Source organism: Gopherus evgoodei, chromosome 9 (assembly GCF_007399415.2).
Source record: "Gopherus evgoodei ecotype Sinaloan lineage chromosome 9, rGopEvg1_v1.p, whole genome shotgun sequence".
Taxonomy (NCBI): domain Eukaryota; kingdom Metazoa; phylum Chordata; order Testudines; family Testudinidae; genus Gopherus; species Gopherus evgoodei.
In genome coordinates, this window is record NC_044330.1 from 58,623,918 (window position 1) to 58,638,398 (window position 14,481).

The window sequence follows — 14,481 nt, forward strand, 5'->3', positions numbered from 1 at the left end:
GCAGGCAGCCTGGAATCCATCTCGGGCACGGTGCGCCTTGGATCTGTGGTCGGTGCAAATAGCAGCTCCAGAGAGAGAGCCTGCAATCTGTGTCCTTCCCCTTCAGCAGCCTGCTGAGGCAGAGGGGTGTGGCCTCCTCGGTGCAGTTAATCTCTGCAGGCCAGTGCAGGGCAGGTACACTCTGTCACAAACAGCCACTACTCCCAGTCCCATTCTAGAGACAGCATTGTAACTATGTCACAAGGGAGTCACAGCATGCCATTTTACATTGTATAATACCAGAAGGTAAAGGGATGGGGCTGGTGATGGCCATGTGAAAAGCCTGCAGTCAGCTGCTTTGGGATGGGAGTCAAGAAGCAGAGTTGAGATTTTTAACCTCCAGTTCAAGGCAGAGAGATGTCATGAAGGTGATGCGATCGCTCACTCTCTGGAAAATGATTGCAATTTCAAGAACCACTTGTGCCCACTGGGATGCACAAGACTATCTTTAATCTGGATTAATTGTTCCCGGCAGATACTACACAGGATGGGGCTGTGATATGTCCTCATCTACACGATGCTTGATGGAGATTCTTTGCCATTCCATTTGTGGACTTTCCATACGCAGTGCAAACCCCACAGTACATTATCTCCAGTAAGCCAACAATCAGTCAAATTGGCTCCAGAATTGCTACTGGCCTGTTGAAGGTGGCAGTTCATTCATTGTGTGGATTTTTCTACAGTACTTCACAGTATTTCAGCCCATACAAGCACAGCATGACACTCTGTAGGGTGCATGCCCTTCAGGCTGTGAGTATCGGATCTGTAGTTTACACCCAGAAGGGACTTCATATAGGTATGAACATCAGGCATGGAATTCCTAGATATCCTAGAGCCAGAAGATTTGAATCCAGCAGGATCAACTCTGCCCTTTAGCCTTCTAAGGTAGATTAGTTATGTTTCATATAGGTTGCTAGGCATGGCTATTTCTGGTAACGTCTTAACAACCATGGTCCACTCTACTCTCTATAGGCACTTATAGTACCACTGCATTCTTTTTCTAAGGCTAAAAGTTTGGGCCAAGGACCTGGCCAGGTAGTTCCCTTCCCTCTCCTATTGTACAGTGTTGTGTGCTGGTTGTTCACTTGGCCATGGCTCTCCCATCTCAGAGATAGCTACGTGATTCTGTATGACCTTTGGTCTTTTAAAGTTCTTAGTTGACCCTCCCTTCACTGTACTGCCCCAGGGGTTTAATCCTCTGAGAAGCTACTCCTCTCTCTAAGGGCATGGCTATATTTGCAAATATAGAGCACTTTCAGTTAAACCAGCCTTCGTAGAGCACAGTAGGGAAAGTGCTGCAGTCTGTCCACACTGACAGCTGCAAGCACACTGGCATGTCCACATTTGTGGCACTTGCAATGGCATTGGGAGTGGTGCATTGTGGGCAGCTATCCCACAGAGCACCTATTCCCATTCTGGTGCTGTGGCTTGTAGGAAGAGGGCGTGGGGCATTCTGGGTCCTGTCCCAATCCCCCGTGATGCATCGGTTTGCATCCCAGCAATCCCTCTGCTTCTGTCCACAATTGGTGCCATCTTTCAACGTTTTTTGTACTGCACGCTCCATCTTCCTTTCAGTCTGCAGGAATGGAGCCTGTCTGGAGTGCTGTGCAATGAGTGCTGCACTTCAGGATGGCTATATTGCACGGTGATGGGGGTTGAGTGCAGTGAGTAAGGTTCTTAGTTTTCAGGGCTGGGTGGTGAAGCTACAGGTGTTGGAGGCAGCTAGTGGAGTTAAGAACCAGGATGTTGGGGAAAGTGGGTTGGAAGTGACACGGGGGCACAAGGGAAAGAGTTTTGGGACAAGGGCTGCAGGCAGAGACGGGCACGTAGTACTCTGCCTGCATGGCTACGAGCACCTGGATCGAGTCCGCTTGGTGCTCCATGATGCTTATCAGCCTCTCCGTGCTTTGGTGACTGTGATCCGCATTCTGCTGGCGGACCCTCCTTTCACTCTCCCGCCACTTCTGCACATTTTGATTTTCATTAAGGGACTGTGACTTCATGCAGCATGTCCTCTTTGCTTCTACATGGTCTCTTCCTGAGGGTGTGGCTACATTTGGAATTTCAAAGCGCTGCCCCGGCAGCGCTGCGGAAGCGCTGCCGCAGCAGCGCTTTGAAGTGTGAGTGTAGTCAGAGTGGCAGTGCTGGGAGAGAGCTCTCCCAGCGCTGCATGTAAACCACATCCCTTACGGGTGTAGCGTGCAGCGCTGGGAGCCGCACTCCCAGCGCTGCTGCCCTAATTACACTAACGCTTTACAGCGCTGTATCTTGCAGCGCTCAGGGGGGTGTTTTTTCACACCCCAGTTGCAGCGCTGTAAAGTGTGAGTGTAGCCAAGGCCTGATTCTTTGCAGCTTGTCAGCCGGTGATAACACGGACGGCTGAGATCTCAATTGTGGTATCTCATGCGGAGCGAAGAAAATTCACACAGTCAACACAGCTGCAAACAAGTCAGGAATCTCCTTTATTCTTTTCCACTACCTCCTTATATAGTTAAGTCTGGTTACATAAGAACCAATCATGTGGGCTAACATCATACATGCTAGCAATCTAATTGGACAGAAAGAAAAATCACGCGCTTACCATGCCTCTAATCACGCGATTGGCCAACCGCAACAACGCAATCCCCGACCACACAAAGAAGGATCTACAGCCTCCTCCCCTCTCCTCTCCTGAACCAATCGCTCCGTGTGAAACACAGAAAACAAGCGGCTCGGACCAGCCCCCCCAGCCACAGCCACAGGACTCCAGCTGAGGAGGCAACGGACACTCACGTGTGACAGCTGCCGCCCACCTCTGCCCGCGGAGCGCCCCGCGCAGAGACCCACACATACCCGAGATCAGAGCGGGAGCGGCGCCGAGCCCGGCCGCCTGGGCTCCCCGCGCTGCCCGGCCAGGGCCCCAGCAGCGCCCGGCGTCAGAGCGCATGAGAGGGAGCGAGGAGCGGGGGCCGCGGCCCGAGCCGCTCGCCTCCTCTCCCGGACGGCGGCAGCAGAGAGACCGGCCCGGGGGGAAGCAAGGAAGCAGCGAGGAGGCGGCGGCTCCACGCGAAGAGCCCGGACACAACCCCGGTCCAGCGCCGCACTCCATCAGAGTAGGGAGGATAAGTCCCCACACTCAAGGTTGCATCTGTAAAGGCAAAATGCAATACTTAACAGAGGTTGCATCATTCACACCAGACAGAGCAATGATTCCCCCGTACTTAAGGAGGGCAAGCACAGTCTACACAATAGCATAATTTGCCCATCCCAAAGCGAGCACACATAACCCCCGGGAGCCCCAAAATGGTGAGTAAGCACAGGGTTAAGGGGGACTGATTCTTTCATGGCTGTATTGTCCTCTGCCTTGAGGAGTGCCAATAGCTGCAGGGGGCTCCTTTACTCAACAATGTCCCCACATTTTCCACAGGAGTGCATCCTGGAAGATATCTCGCTGCTGAGGGTGATCTGGGAAGCAAGGGAGGGTCTTCTACTACAGTGTGGCTTCCACCCTGGCCCATATGCAGCTGCCTGTGTGCAGCAGTGGTTCCCCCGCCCCTCATGGCACAGTGGCGTGGACTTGTTAGCCTGACTGGGACAAGGACCACAGTGGCTTTCCCACGAAACCTGCCCAAGCGCATTGCCCAAGTTCTGGCTGAGACCTTTGAAAAGATCACTGAGGCCGATTACCGTGATGTGAGAGAGCACATCAACACCATATTCCGCATCTAGGCATGCATGCCTCCCTAACCCTCCTCGCCACAAGAGCCTGCACCAAATAACTTCCTTCCCAAAATAAAAGCCGCTTACCAGGAACCTCCTCTGGTGTTTGTCCTTCCCCAAGCACCGGCCGCCGTGACTGGCTACCTTCCTCCTGGCTTGAGAACAGCTCCTGGCTGCATGCATATAGGGATACCGGGGTGTCTTCCTCCTCCTCAGCACCCTCGCTCCCACTTTTTTCCTCCTCCTCCTCCTCCTGCTTTGTTAGACTGGGCTCTGAAGTGTCCATGGTGGTACTTGGAGTGGAGGTGGGGTGGCCCCCAAGTATTGCATCCAGCTCTTTGTAGAAACGGCAGGTCACAGGAGCAGCACCAGAGTGGCTGTTTGCCTTGCGGGCTTTGTGGTAGGCATTCCACAGCTCCTTCACTTTAACCCTGCACTGCAGAACATCCCGGTCATGGTCCCTTTTCATCATGTCCCTTGATATCTGTCTGAAGGTATCATAACTCCTATAGCTGGAGTGCAGCTGGGACTGGACAGCTTCCTCCCCCAAACACTGATGAGGTCCAGCATATCGCCATTGCTCCATACTGGGGATTGCCTGGCGCGTGGAGGCATGGTCACCTGGCAAGATTCGCTGAGAGCGCTCCATGCCTGGCTGAGCAAACAGGAAGGGGATTTTCAAAATTCCCAGAGAATTTAAAGGGTGGGTCTGACGGGTGGTCACCTGAGGGCAGAGCAGTAGAGTTCAAACTGGTGACCAGAGTGGCTAGAACAGGCATTGTGGGACACTTCTGGAGGCTGATCAGAGCACATTAACAGACCAGGGTGTCCACACTTGAGCCATGGCGCTCCAGCGGGGCACATCAAACATTATTCCACTCGCCAAGGTGGGAGTCCCAGGAGCGCTCTAGCTGCGGAGTCAGAGTGCTCTACGTACCTTTCCAGTGTGGACATGTAGTGAGTTAGAGCACACTGGGCTGCTTTAATGCACTCTAACTCGCAAGTGTAGCCATGCCCTAAGATGTTGTGTGTGTCAGGTGTGGGAAGGGATGTGAGCCTATGTTACCTGTGACAAAATATGAATCAGGATGCTATTTCATGCAACTGAGGGACTTAATATTGTCCCACACCTTTGAAACAATGTCATTGTGTTCTTGCTTATCCATTCTCCCCTAGCATACAGACATGACACTTTCTGCAATTCAGGTTCCAGGTGTTTTTAGCCTTTTTCCTCTCTTGCCAGGCTTCCCTCAGCTTCAAGTGAGAGGATCTCCATGTCTACTGCCAGCTCTCAGTACCACAGCTCATCAGCCGTGGGACACAAGTCCAACCCCAGCACTGCAAGGTAAAGAGTGGAGAAGACTTACCCTGTGTTTGTTATCCTGAGCAATTCTCTTCTCATGCACAGATCCTCACAGAGAGCCAAATCCTGTCCCTGATGCATGTGAATGGCTCTTACTGCAGTGAAATGGGAGCCCTATGAGCATACACTGTGCTTAGATACTGTGGTGATAGGCACCTTAGAGTCAGAAGATAAAGCTAGAATTTGGCCCACTGAGTAGACTTCACCTGTTCTGTTTCATGTGGCTGATAAATACTTTGAGCTCTAAAATATGGAATGACCTAATGAAGTGATGCAGCTTGCAAACCTTCCTGCTCTGCTCACTTAGCCCCAGATTGGAACGCTCTGATTCCATTTGGATCACAGGCCAGTCTGTCAAACTGGACTCACTTTTGAGGAGGGGTAATTCTGCAAAGGCATTGCATAGTGTAGGCAAGGCCAAAATACAGCTGCAGGGGGGTCAGTGTAGCATATAGGCACCTGTAGCTTTATTATAGAAGGTTGACCTGCAGGACCAGAGTGCCCTAGTCAGGTAAACTTGGCCAAGCCAGGGTACTGCATACTGGCACATGTAATCTCCAAAGGCTGCACCTTAAAGCTGAAATTGGTCCATTTAATGCAAATTATCTGCAGCTTTCAAACTCCTGTTAAGATGCCAATGTAAGCATCTGTTGGCTAGTGTTGGCGTGCCCGTGGCATAGTGCCACACTGTTTATGATAACTATCACTGTGCAAGCAGAGAGTGCTCATGTGAGGTGCTGACTCTGGAAGAATCTATGCAAAAGAAAAAGCCTCTGTTTTTCTTTCCTTAGCTGGAACACAGCTTAATTTGATCACATAAGAAGAAAGGATTAGATGTAGCCCAAAGGCAGCCAATGAAATGAACCATGGAGAAAGATGGGTTATTTGAACTCTTCCTCTGATTACCTCATTCTCACAAGCTCTGGGAGTGTGCTGGCGGGAAGGATGTCTTGGGTAGGATCTGTGACAAAAGTACAGACACATGAGGGGCAGGTCACTTTGAAGAGAGCATTACAAAGTGTGTGTCGGGGGGGGGACAACACAAGTGCAAGGACGTTCCATTTCCTGATCTGCAAGAAAAACAGCACAAAGGATAACCATCAATTCACGACAGTCATTCTTAAGTATCACTAGTTAGTAGATTTTAAATGTTAAAGGACAGAGAGAGCAAGAGAGAGCTAATGGCTATTAAATCCTGAGTTTGTTGTAAATGGTCAAACTGAATGTAAATTGAGATTCAGTGATAATCCAAGAGCACCTGCATCCCACCTTCCCCCTTTCCATGCACATGCATGTGCACACACACACACACACATTGTGTCTCACACTTCCATTAGTTCCTGACTCCTCTGATGTGAATGTTTCTGTTACTGTCTCCATCCTTCTCTAGCAAAGGGGTCCTCTTTGTGAAGGAATATGTGAACAGCCGCGAGTTATCTCCACGCTATAGCAGGTATGAGCAATCCATGGCTCACTCCACAATGGAGATGCAGAACTGAGTCTGTTGGGTTAGGGTAGTGAAACAGTCACACTGAAATTCCAAAACCTCAGTGTTTGATGCTGATGGGCTTCATTGCATATTTGCAAAAGTGATTGGATTTGGTGCGAAAACAGATTTGTTGTGGGTTTTCTGTCAAAAATAGGACCATTCTTGATTGAAAAATTATCTATTTTCAAGCCAAAACTCACAATGTGTTTAAAATTTTGTTTAAAGTCAGTGAAGTTATTTCAGATTCTCACCAGTGTAATTGAGAGTGGTATTTGGCTCTCTTTGCTTTCTATTTATGCTCACCTGGCAAACATTAACATCTTGTTAAAATGCATGCTTGCTGTGCTTTTATCCTCACTCAGTACAGCGCTAGAGTTTATAATCCGCTGGCCACAGCAATGTTACCATTGTCAGCTTCTAGCTATTCTGGTCTCAAAAGCAGATCTCAGTGACTTAGAGATGTGCTTTTATATTTGGAATATCAGCATTCACTTTGGAGCCCAGAGTATTTCTAACACAAATGTCTTCAAGAAAGTAAGCAAACATGAAGCTCACTGGGGCAAGGATGGTGTCTTTTATTTGTCTGTGGAGTGCCTACCACGTTGGGTAGGTATTGGGAGTTGTACTATAATCAATATTAATGATATCCTAAAATGTTAATAGGATGCCTTGTGTGAAATCCTGGCCACACTGCAATCAATGGGAGTGTTTTCACAGATTTCAGTGGAGCCAGAATTTCACCCCAGTCTGTCCAGTGGCCAATGTCAAATGAGTTAGTGATCTCATGATATATGTACACAATAAAAGCTGTGCACAAGCTAGCCTGTCTGAACTAAGCTGAATCCATTTAGTGCAGGTAACAGTAGCAGTGAAGGCAGCACAGCATGGGCTTCAGACTGTGTAGCATGGGCTTGGCACAAATGCTAGCGCTTGCCCATTCTGAAGCCTGCACTGTGCTCTCTTCAGTTATCCACCTAGTTGGATTCAAGCTAGCTGGATAAACCAGCCTGTACACAGCTTTTGCTGTATACATTGTTTCAGATTGAATCACAGAAACCCCCTTGGGAACTGCCAACCGATGTGCCAAGACTACTTCTGCCCCTGCTTTCCTGCCCTGGCAGCTCGGGAATCCAGCACTCTGTCTTGTTGAACCAGGCACACCCATCTGCTCCAACACAGACCCAGGGTCTGAATTACTTTCCCCACAGCTGCAGGCTTAACCTGAAAGAGGCTAACAGAAGTATTCCTGTCTTTAACACTCAGATGCCCAACTTCCAATGGGGTCTAAACCAAAATAAATCCATTTTACCCTGTATAATGCATATACAGAGTAAACTCATAAATTGTTCACCCTCTATAACACTGATAGAGAGATCTGCACAGCTGTTTGCCTCCCCCCCCAGGTATTAACACATACTCTGGGTTAATTAATAAGTAAAAAGTGATTTTATTAAATACAGAAAGTAGGATTTAAGTGGTTCCAAGTATTAACAGACAGAACAAAGTGAATTACCAGGCAAAATCAAATAAAACACACAAATCTAAGCCTAATACAATAACACAACTAAGTACAGATAATATCTCACCCTGCAAGATGTTTCAATAAATTTCTTTCACAGACTGGATGCCTTCCTAGTCTGGGCACAATCCTTTCCCCGGTAGAGCCCTTGTTCCAGCTCAAGTGGTAGCTAGGGGATTTCTCATGATAGCCCCCTTTGTTCTGTTCCACCCATTTATATATCTTTTGCATAAAGCAGGAATCCTTTGTCCCACTGAGTTCCCACCTCCCCCACCTTCTCAATGGAAAAACACTAGGTTAGAGATGGATTCCAGTTCAGGTGACATGATCACATGTCACTGTAAGACTTCGTTACTCACATGCCAGCACACAGGTATACAGGTAAAACAGAACCTTCTGCAGACAATTGTTCTGATTAATGGGAGTCATCAAGATTCCAAACCACCATTAATGGCCCACACTTTGTATAATTACAATAGACCCTCAGAGTTATATTTCATATTTGTAGTTTCAGATACAAGAGTGGTACATTTGTACAAATAGGATGATCACACTCAGTAGATTATAAGCTTTGTAATGACAGCTTACAAAAGACCTTTTGCATAAGGCATATTCCAGTTACACTGGCATATTTTCATAAAATCATATAGAGTGCAACGTCACATACATAATCTCTGTCCAGGTCACAAAACCATATACCTTCATTAGCACCCTCGTTAGCATACTTAGCAGAGAGGCCAGGCACTGGGTGGGCCTTAGAGCCTAAACTACCCTGTCTCACCATCAGAGTGGTCCCTCTGGGTTGGGAGTGAGGCGCATTGGTGCCCAAGCAGGGAAAGCTTGTGCTCTGCTGCCCTTCATTCAGTATGTGCCTTGTGCATAAAAGGAAAGATCAGTCTGTGGTGATGACACTTTGCTGCCTTTCACTAGTACAGCACTCACTTTTAAGAAAATGTCTATTGATATTTAATTGGCAAGAGACAACCCTCTTGTCAGTAAAGAGGCACCTGGGAAGTTGCTCAGCAGCACTGTGACCCAATTAGAATTTTTGGGTGCACTGCACTGATGATTAATGTTTCCGCTCCTACATGTGACTGTCAAGTAATAATCTCTTCCTCCCACTTTTCTCCAGTGACAGCCTAGTTGATTGGTCTGACATAGAGAGAGCAAACTACCTGCACAGCAGCACCTCCCAAAGGTAGGAAAATTCATTGCACTGGGGTGATTTCAAGGGGATGTTATACAGCAGGGATCGGCAACCTTTGGCATGCAGCTTGCCATGATAAATAGCCTGGTGGGCTAGCTTGTTTACCTGCCGTGTCTGCAGGTTCAGTCAATCGCAGCTCCCACTGGCCACGGTTCGCCTTTCTAGCCAATAGAGGCTGTGGGAAACGGCGCGGGATGAGGGATGTGCTGGCCGACACTTCCCGCCGCCCCCATTGGCCTGGAGCAGCAAACCACGGCCAGTGGGAGCCGTGATCGGCCGAACCTGCAGATGCGGCAGGTAAACAACCGGCGCGTGCCAAAGGTTGCCGATCCCTATTATACAGAAACATTCTTTAAGGCTTTACTGTATTTGATCTTTTATATCATATATAGGTGTTCAGTAAAATAATGTCCTTTTCTTTGGCTTCCTGGTAAGGAAGGTTAGAACTGTCCAAGGAGAATAAAGAGCATCAGCCATAGAGTTACTGGGGGTGATATTAAAACAGTGCTTCCTGCTGTCATGCTGCTTTGGAGTAACTACATAGGAATCTTTGCCCTTGAACTCTGGCAATCCTGCTACACCACAGATACTTCTGTATCGGCTCTTGGCACAGCCAAGACATATGGATAGATGTCCACTTTTGTACTGAATGGTGGTGCTGGTATTAGATCTAAGATTGCCTTTGCTCCTACTCAGGGACAGGTGTTATTGAGGTGTGGTGATGTTGTGATTTGAGTCCTTTCCTCTCCAACCCCACAGGTCATGTGATGGTGTCTGCACTTACTGTGGCCATGAGATCCGAGACTGCCCTAAGATAATGATAGACCATCTCAATGTTTACTGCCATGAATACTGCTTTAGGGTAAGAGACATTATTACTAAAGGTCATTCTCTACTTGTTAGTATGTAATGGAACTGGAGGGGACTTGTGGCTGGGAAAGTGATCATAAGGCAATATTTGTTCAGACTTTCAGCTTAAAATCAGATCAAACGAGATCGGGGTCCATCTTGGAGTAGGAAGTCATGTGGCCACAGATTTTGAAAGTGCCCACAAAAATTATCCTGGGCTACTGTATAAACAAATTATTGAGCTAGAAGATCCCTTTGTTAACATGTTGATTGAATTGATTTTATGATCCAGTGAAATTAAACAGCAAATTGACCAAACAAACAGCGATTGTCAGGCGGTGGATGGCTCAGAGGGTTTGTGATAGTAGATCACTATTTCATATCCAATAGTGACTGAAACTTGTTGCTACTGGTGGGTAAAGTGAATTTAGTTAGTGCCCTTAGTTCACAGTTGTCTGCATTAAAAAGTCGACAACACAATTAGCATCCCAAGCAGAGAAGCTGAGTTTTGGATGTGTTATGGAGACTGACATTCCCTCTCTTCCTGAAGTGGATGTACATGCCTCAAGGTTGATGTACACTGAGGCGATGAGGTGTATATGGGGAGCTTCCTGTGATATGGCTTATGCTTACTTGTTCTTTACAGAAGCAGAGATTTTTAGTCTTCAGGGCCATTAATCCAGCACCTTTCACCAGCTTTAAATTCACTTAAAAATACAGAGATTGCCAGTAATTTCTCAATCCTCTTCCTGTATATGCTTCTAAATAGGGCTCTGGTAACCATCCGACCCTCTGTTTTTGTTTCCACAGTGTGGGATTTGCCATAAGGCAATGGGAGACCTCTTGGATAAAATATTCATTCATCGTGACATTGTCCACTGTGACCAGTGCTATGAGAAGCTCTTCTAGGTGAGTGTCACTTTTTCCAGGGTTAGCATGACTAGATGGACACTAGCTCATGGAAAGCATAAAGGATGGTGAACACTAACACTCGCAGTTATAGGGTGGCCAACAATTCTGTGCATCTCATCTGCACAAGAATCTTCCTGTGTGCCTACAACGAAAGGCACCGAGACCCCAACCATTACATTGTTACGCCAAGTCCCTGACCTACAGAAATGTATTGCTAGTCCAGAGGATCTGCATTACCTGGCCATCCTTTCCTGGATATACTCTCCAGGAATGAAGAAATCATGATTTCAGTTGGTCAAATCAAGCAGAAACCTGGCTTGATTAGTGAATGAAGTGGCAGTTACACATGGTTAGTATCTTCTTCAGTATCAGCTGGATACAATATTCCTCCTCATTTCCTGTACTAACCTGTGGTTGAGGCGCCGAGTTATATACACTCGTGGTGCCTGGGCTCCACCAATCTTCAGGGCCCGGGGGCCCAGCTCAATCAATATATGGGGCTGGGTCTCTTCCTCCAGCCCCGCCTGCTGTCCTCACATGCCTCCCCCGAGTGTCCCTCAGCCCCCACTTGCTGCCCCCACTCATCTCCCCCAGGTCCCAGAGCCTGCAGCTCACGCTGACTCTGCTCTGCCGGCTCCAGGCATCAACTGCTGCTGCAGGGTCCTAGTGCCCCCTACCCACTAATGGCAGGGCAGGCTACACTTACCCTGCCCTTTCGCCCTAGCCCTGAGCCTCTCCAATGCCCCAATCCCCCAACCCCAGCCCCAGCCAGAGCCCTCATCCCCCGGCACCCTAATCCTCTGCCCCAGCCCTGAGCCCCCTCCTGCATCATGAACCCCTCATCCTCAGCCTCACAGCCCTCACCCAACCCTCTGCTCTAGCCCTGAGCCCCATCCCACACCCCAAACCCCTCATCCTCAGTCCCACAGCCCTCACCCCTGCACCCCCTCCTATCCCCAAACTCTCTCCCAGAGCATGCACCCCTCCCCTTCACACACACCCGTCCCCAAACTCCCTCCCAGAGCCTGAACCCCCTCTCACCCCAAACTCCATCCCAGAGCCTGCACTCAGCACCCTTCCTGCACCCTAATCCCCAGCCCAGGGTCTGCACCCCAGACCTCCTCCCCCCACCCAAACTCCCGTTCAGAGCCTTAGGCAGGAGGGGGGCAGAGTTTCAGGGGGTGGGTTCTGGGCACCACCAAAATTTCTACAAACACAGCTGCCACATTCCAGCCTAGATGTGGCAGCATTGCAGTGGTGGGTGAAGTGATTCCTGCTTGTGAAGATTTTTGGGGGTCAAAAGCAGTATGAAAAGTCTAAATTTAAGATACTGTACTATATTTTTTGCCAACCCAAAAGGAACTAGATTTATTTTTTAATTTTCTTTTGTTTGATAGCTAGCTTGAAATAAAGGCACAGACAAGATAAAATGAGTGGCCTCTGCCATTGCAATGAGATCAGAAATGGTTCTCTCTCTCTGACGATGTATACACATGCTTCATGATGTACACGGCTGCCTTATTGTCACTTTTGATTAGATAAGACTAGCTAAGCTTTTGCATCCCACTCCTTCTATGCTTATATCTGCTCCAGTGGCCTTTGTAATGCCATTTTCTGTGCAGCACCCAGTTCTTGCACTCAGCTTCTCCTTTTTGCTCTTAGATCTTGAAGAACTGAAGGAGCGAACCAGTTGGAAGACTTCAGTAGTGTATATGGGAATGTATCCAGCAGTGCCTGACTGGCTAAAATACCAAATATCCTGCAACCCCTTTCCTGGAGTTATTTCCCTCTCACCATCTCATCACAATGAATAAGTTTAACATCCACTAGTTTATTTTGTTAACAGCACACAAGACAAGTGCTGACATTAAGGAGACAAGGGAATGTCCTCTGCAAAAGAGAAGTGGCCTGATTTTTGAAAGGTGCTGAGCACCTCCAGCTACCATTAACTTTAGTGGGATTTGTGAGTGCTTAGCACCCTGGAAATCAGGCAGAAGCTTCTCTCTGAAGCTATGTTAGGATTTTCTTTTATCTTTCCCTTTCTTTGATTTTTACAGTCGGAGTGCATCTTAGTCTGCATCTGATTACATCAATCAGGCTGCCTATAGGTACTAAAGGTGTGAAAGGCCAAGCTTAGGGTCTTGGGAGCTTATCCAATGCAGGCTGAATCTAGCTGTAAGAGAACTTCATTCCCATATTCTGATGATAAATGACAATTGCTTTCCCCTTGCCTGCAATGGATTTTCTGAAGAACTTGCGGACTGACTTTGCCTTAATTGTGTGTGAGCTTCAATTTCCCTTCTCTTCCTACTCTCCAGTGGATTCCTTCAGCACCACACATGTCTGCTACATGTTTTGGAGAGCCTGCACATTTTTTCACCTGGTATGCTAGTTTAACTTTGTGTAGGGTGACTCTGATGGCCTTACACAACATGCCCAGTGAATATTCAACTCTACTGTCCCTCATTACAAGGAATATCTCTCATGTGAGATCTAAATTGACTTCTCTATAAATGCCTGTTGTTATCCCGCTTCTATAATTACTGTAAATTATTTACAGCACAAATGCTGAAGCACAAAACCTAGATTGTAACAAATGTTGTACATAACTAAATATAGCTCTTGAGTAATTTTTAGCTCTCACATTCAGCCTTCGTTAAGGTTGAGAGTTATGCCACTGAGATTGTTGGTCACTCTGAATACTTAACCACCTTGCCTTAAAATATAGCTCCAAGTATTCATCACTCATATTAGACACCTCAAAATTGAGGCACTCAATCACTGTTCACTTTTGAAAATCTTGGTGTGAAGTACCTTGGGAACCACTGGAAGAGCAGCTGGGACAAGGTAGATGTGTTTGGGGCACTATTTTTGTTGCAAAACTCCTGTTGCAAGGCTGGCTCTCCCACAGTCCAAGGGGATTATTTAAATTCTCACAACACAACACTCTATTATAGGTGCTCCTTCTGCAGACAATACACACAGCTAATTGTTAACTAATTCCATAGTTTCCTGTTTGGTGTTTGATATGATCTTGCAAAGCATTGCAGAATAGGCTTCAATTCATTATAGTTTTTTTGCTTCATCGTTGTTGGTTGCTGTGTTTCTCTGTAGCACTTGTTTAACATCTATGTACAATTCTAATAAACATCGAGTTGTTACCTGTAATTTACTTGCCTGTATCACGATGTAAACATGTTCTTATTGCCAACTGGAGTCATTTGTTTTGATAGACTGTGTGATTTTTTTTCCTGATGGCCTAAGAATATTAGCATCATTAAAGCCACCACATACTTTCTGAAGGTTCAGGCTTTGGGAAAAAGGTGGAGTGGTGAGGATTGGGGGCAAAGTATTCAAAGGAGAAGGTAGGATTTAAATGCCATAAAGCCTTGCATACAGCTCAA

At 47.3% G+C, this 14,481-nt stretch overlaps 1 protein-coding gene across 4 annotated transcripts in view; it reads left to right on the top strand.

The window, feature by feature from the left end:
- ZNF185 (zinc finger protein 185 with LIM domain) overlaps window positions 1–14,245 on the top strand; it is a 95,269-nt gene extending 81,024 nt beyond the window's left edge. For all 4 annotated transcript variants that reach the window (XM_030576332.1, XM_030576333.1, XM_030576335.1 and 1 more), the window contains 6 exons: window positions 4,982–5,083; window positions 6,492–6,554; window positions 9,242–9,307; window positions 10,076–10,178; window positions 10,976–11,074; window positions 12,740–14,245. In XM_030576332.1, the coding sequence (XP_030432192.1) occupies window positions 4,982–5,083; window positions 6,492–6,554; window positions 9,242–9,307; window positions 10,076–10,178; window positions 10,976–11,074 (433 nt within the window). In that variant the 3' untranslated portion in view covers window positions 12,740–14,245. The remainder of the gene's footprint in view (window positions 1–4,981; window positions 5,084–6,491; window positions 6,555–9,241; window positions 9,308–10,075; window positions 10,179–10,975; window positions 11,075–12,739) is intronic.
- The last annotated feature ends 236 nt before the right edge of the window (window positions 14,246–14,481 follow it).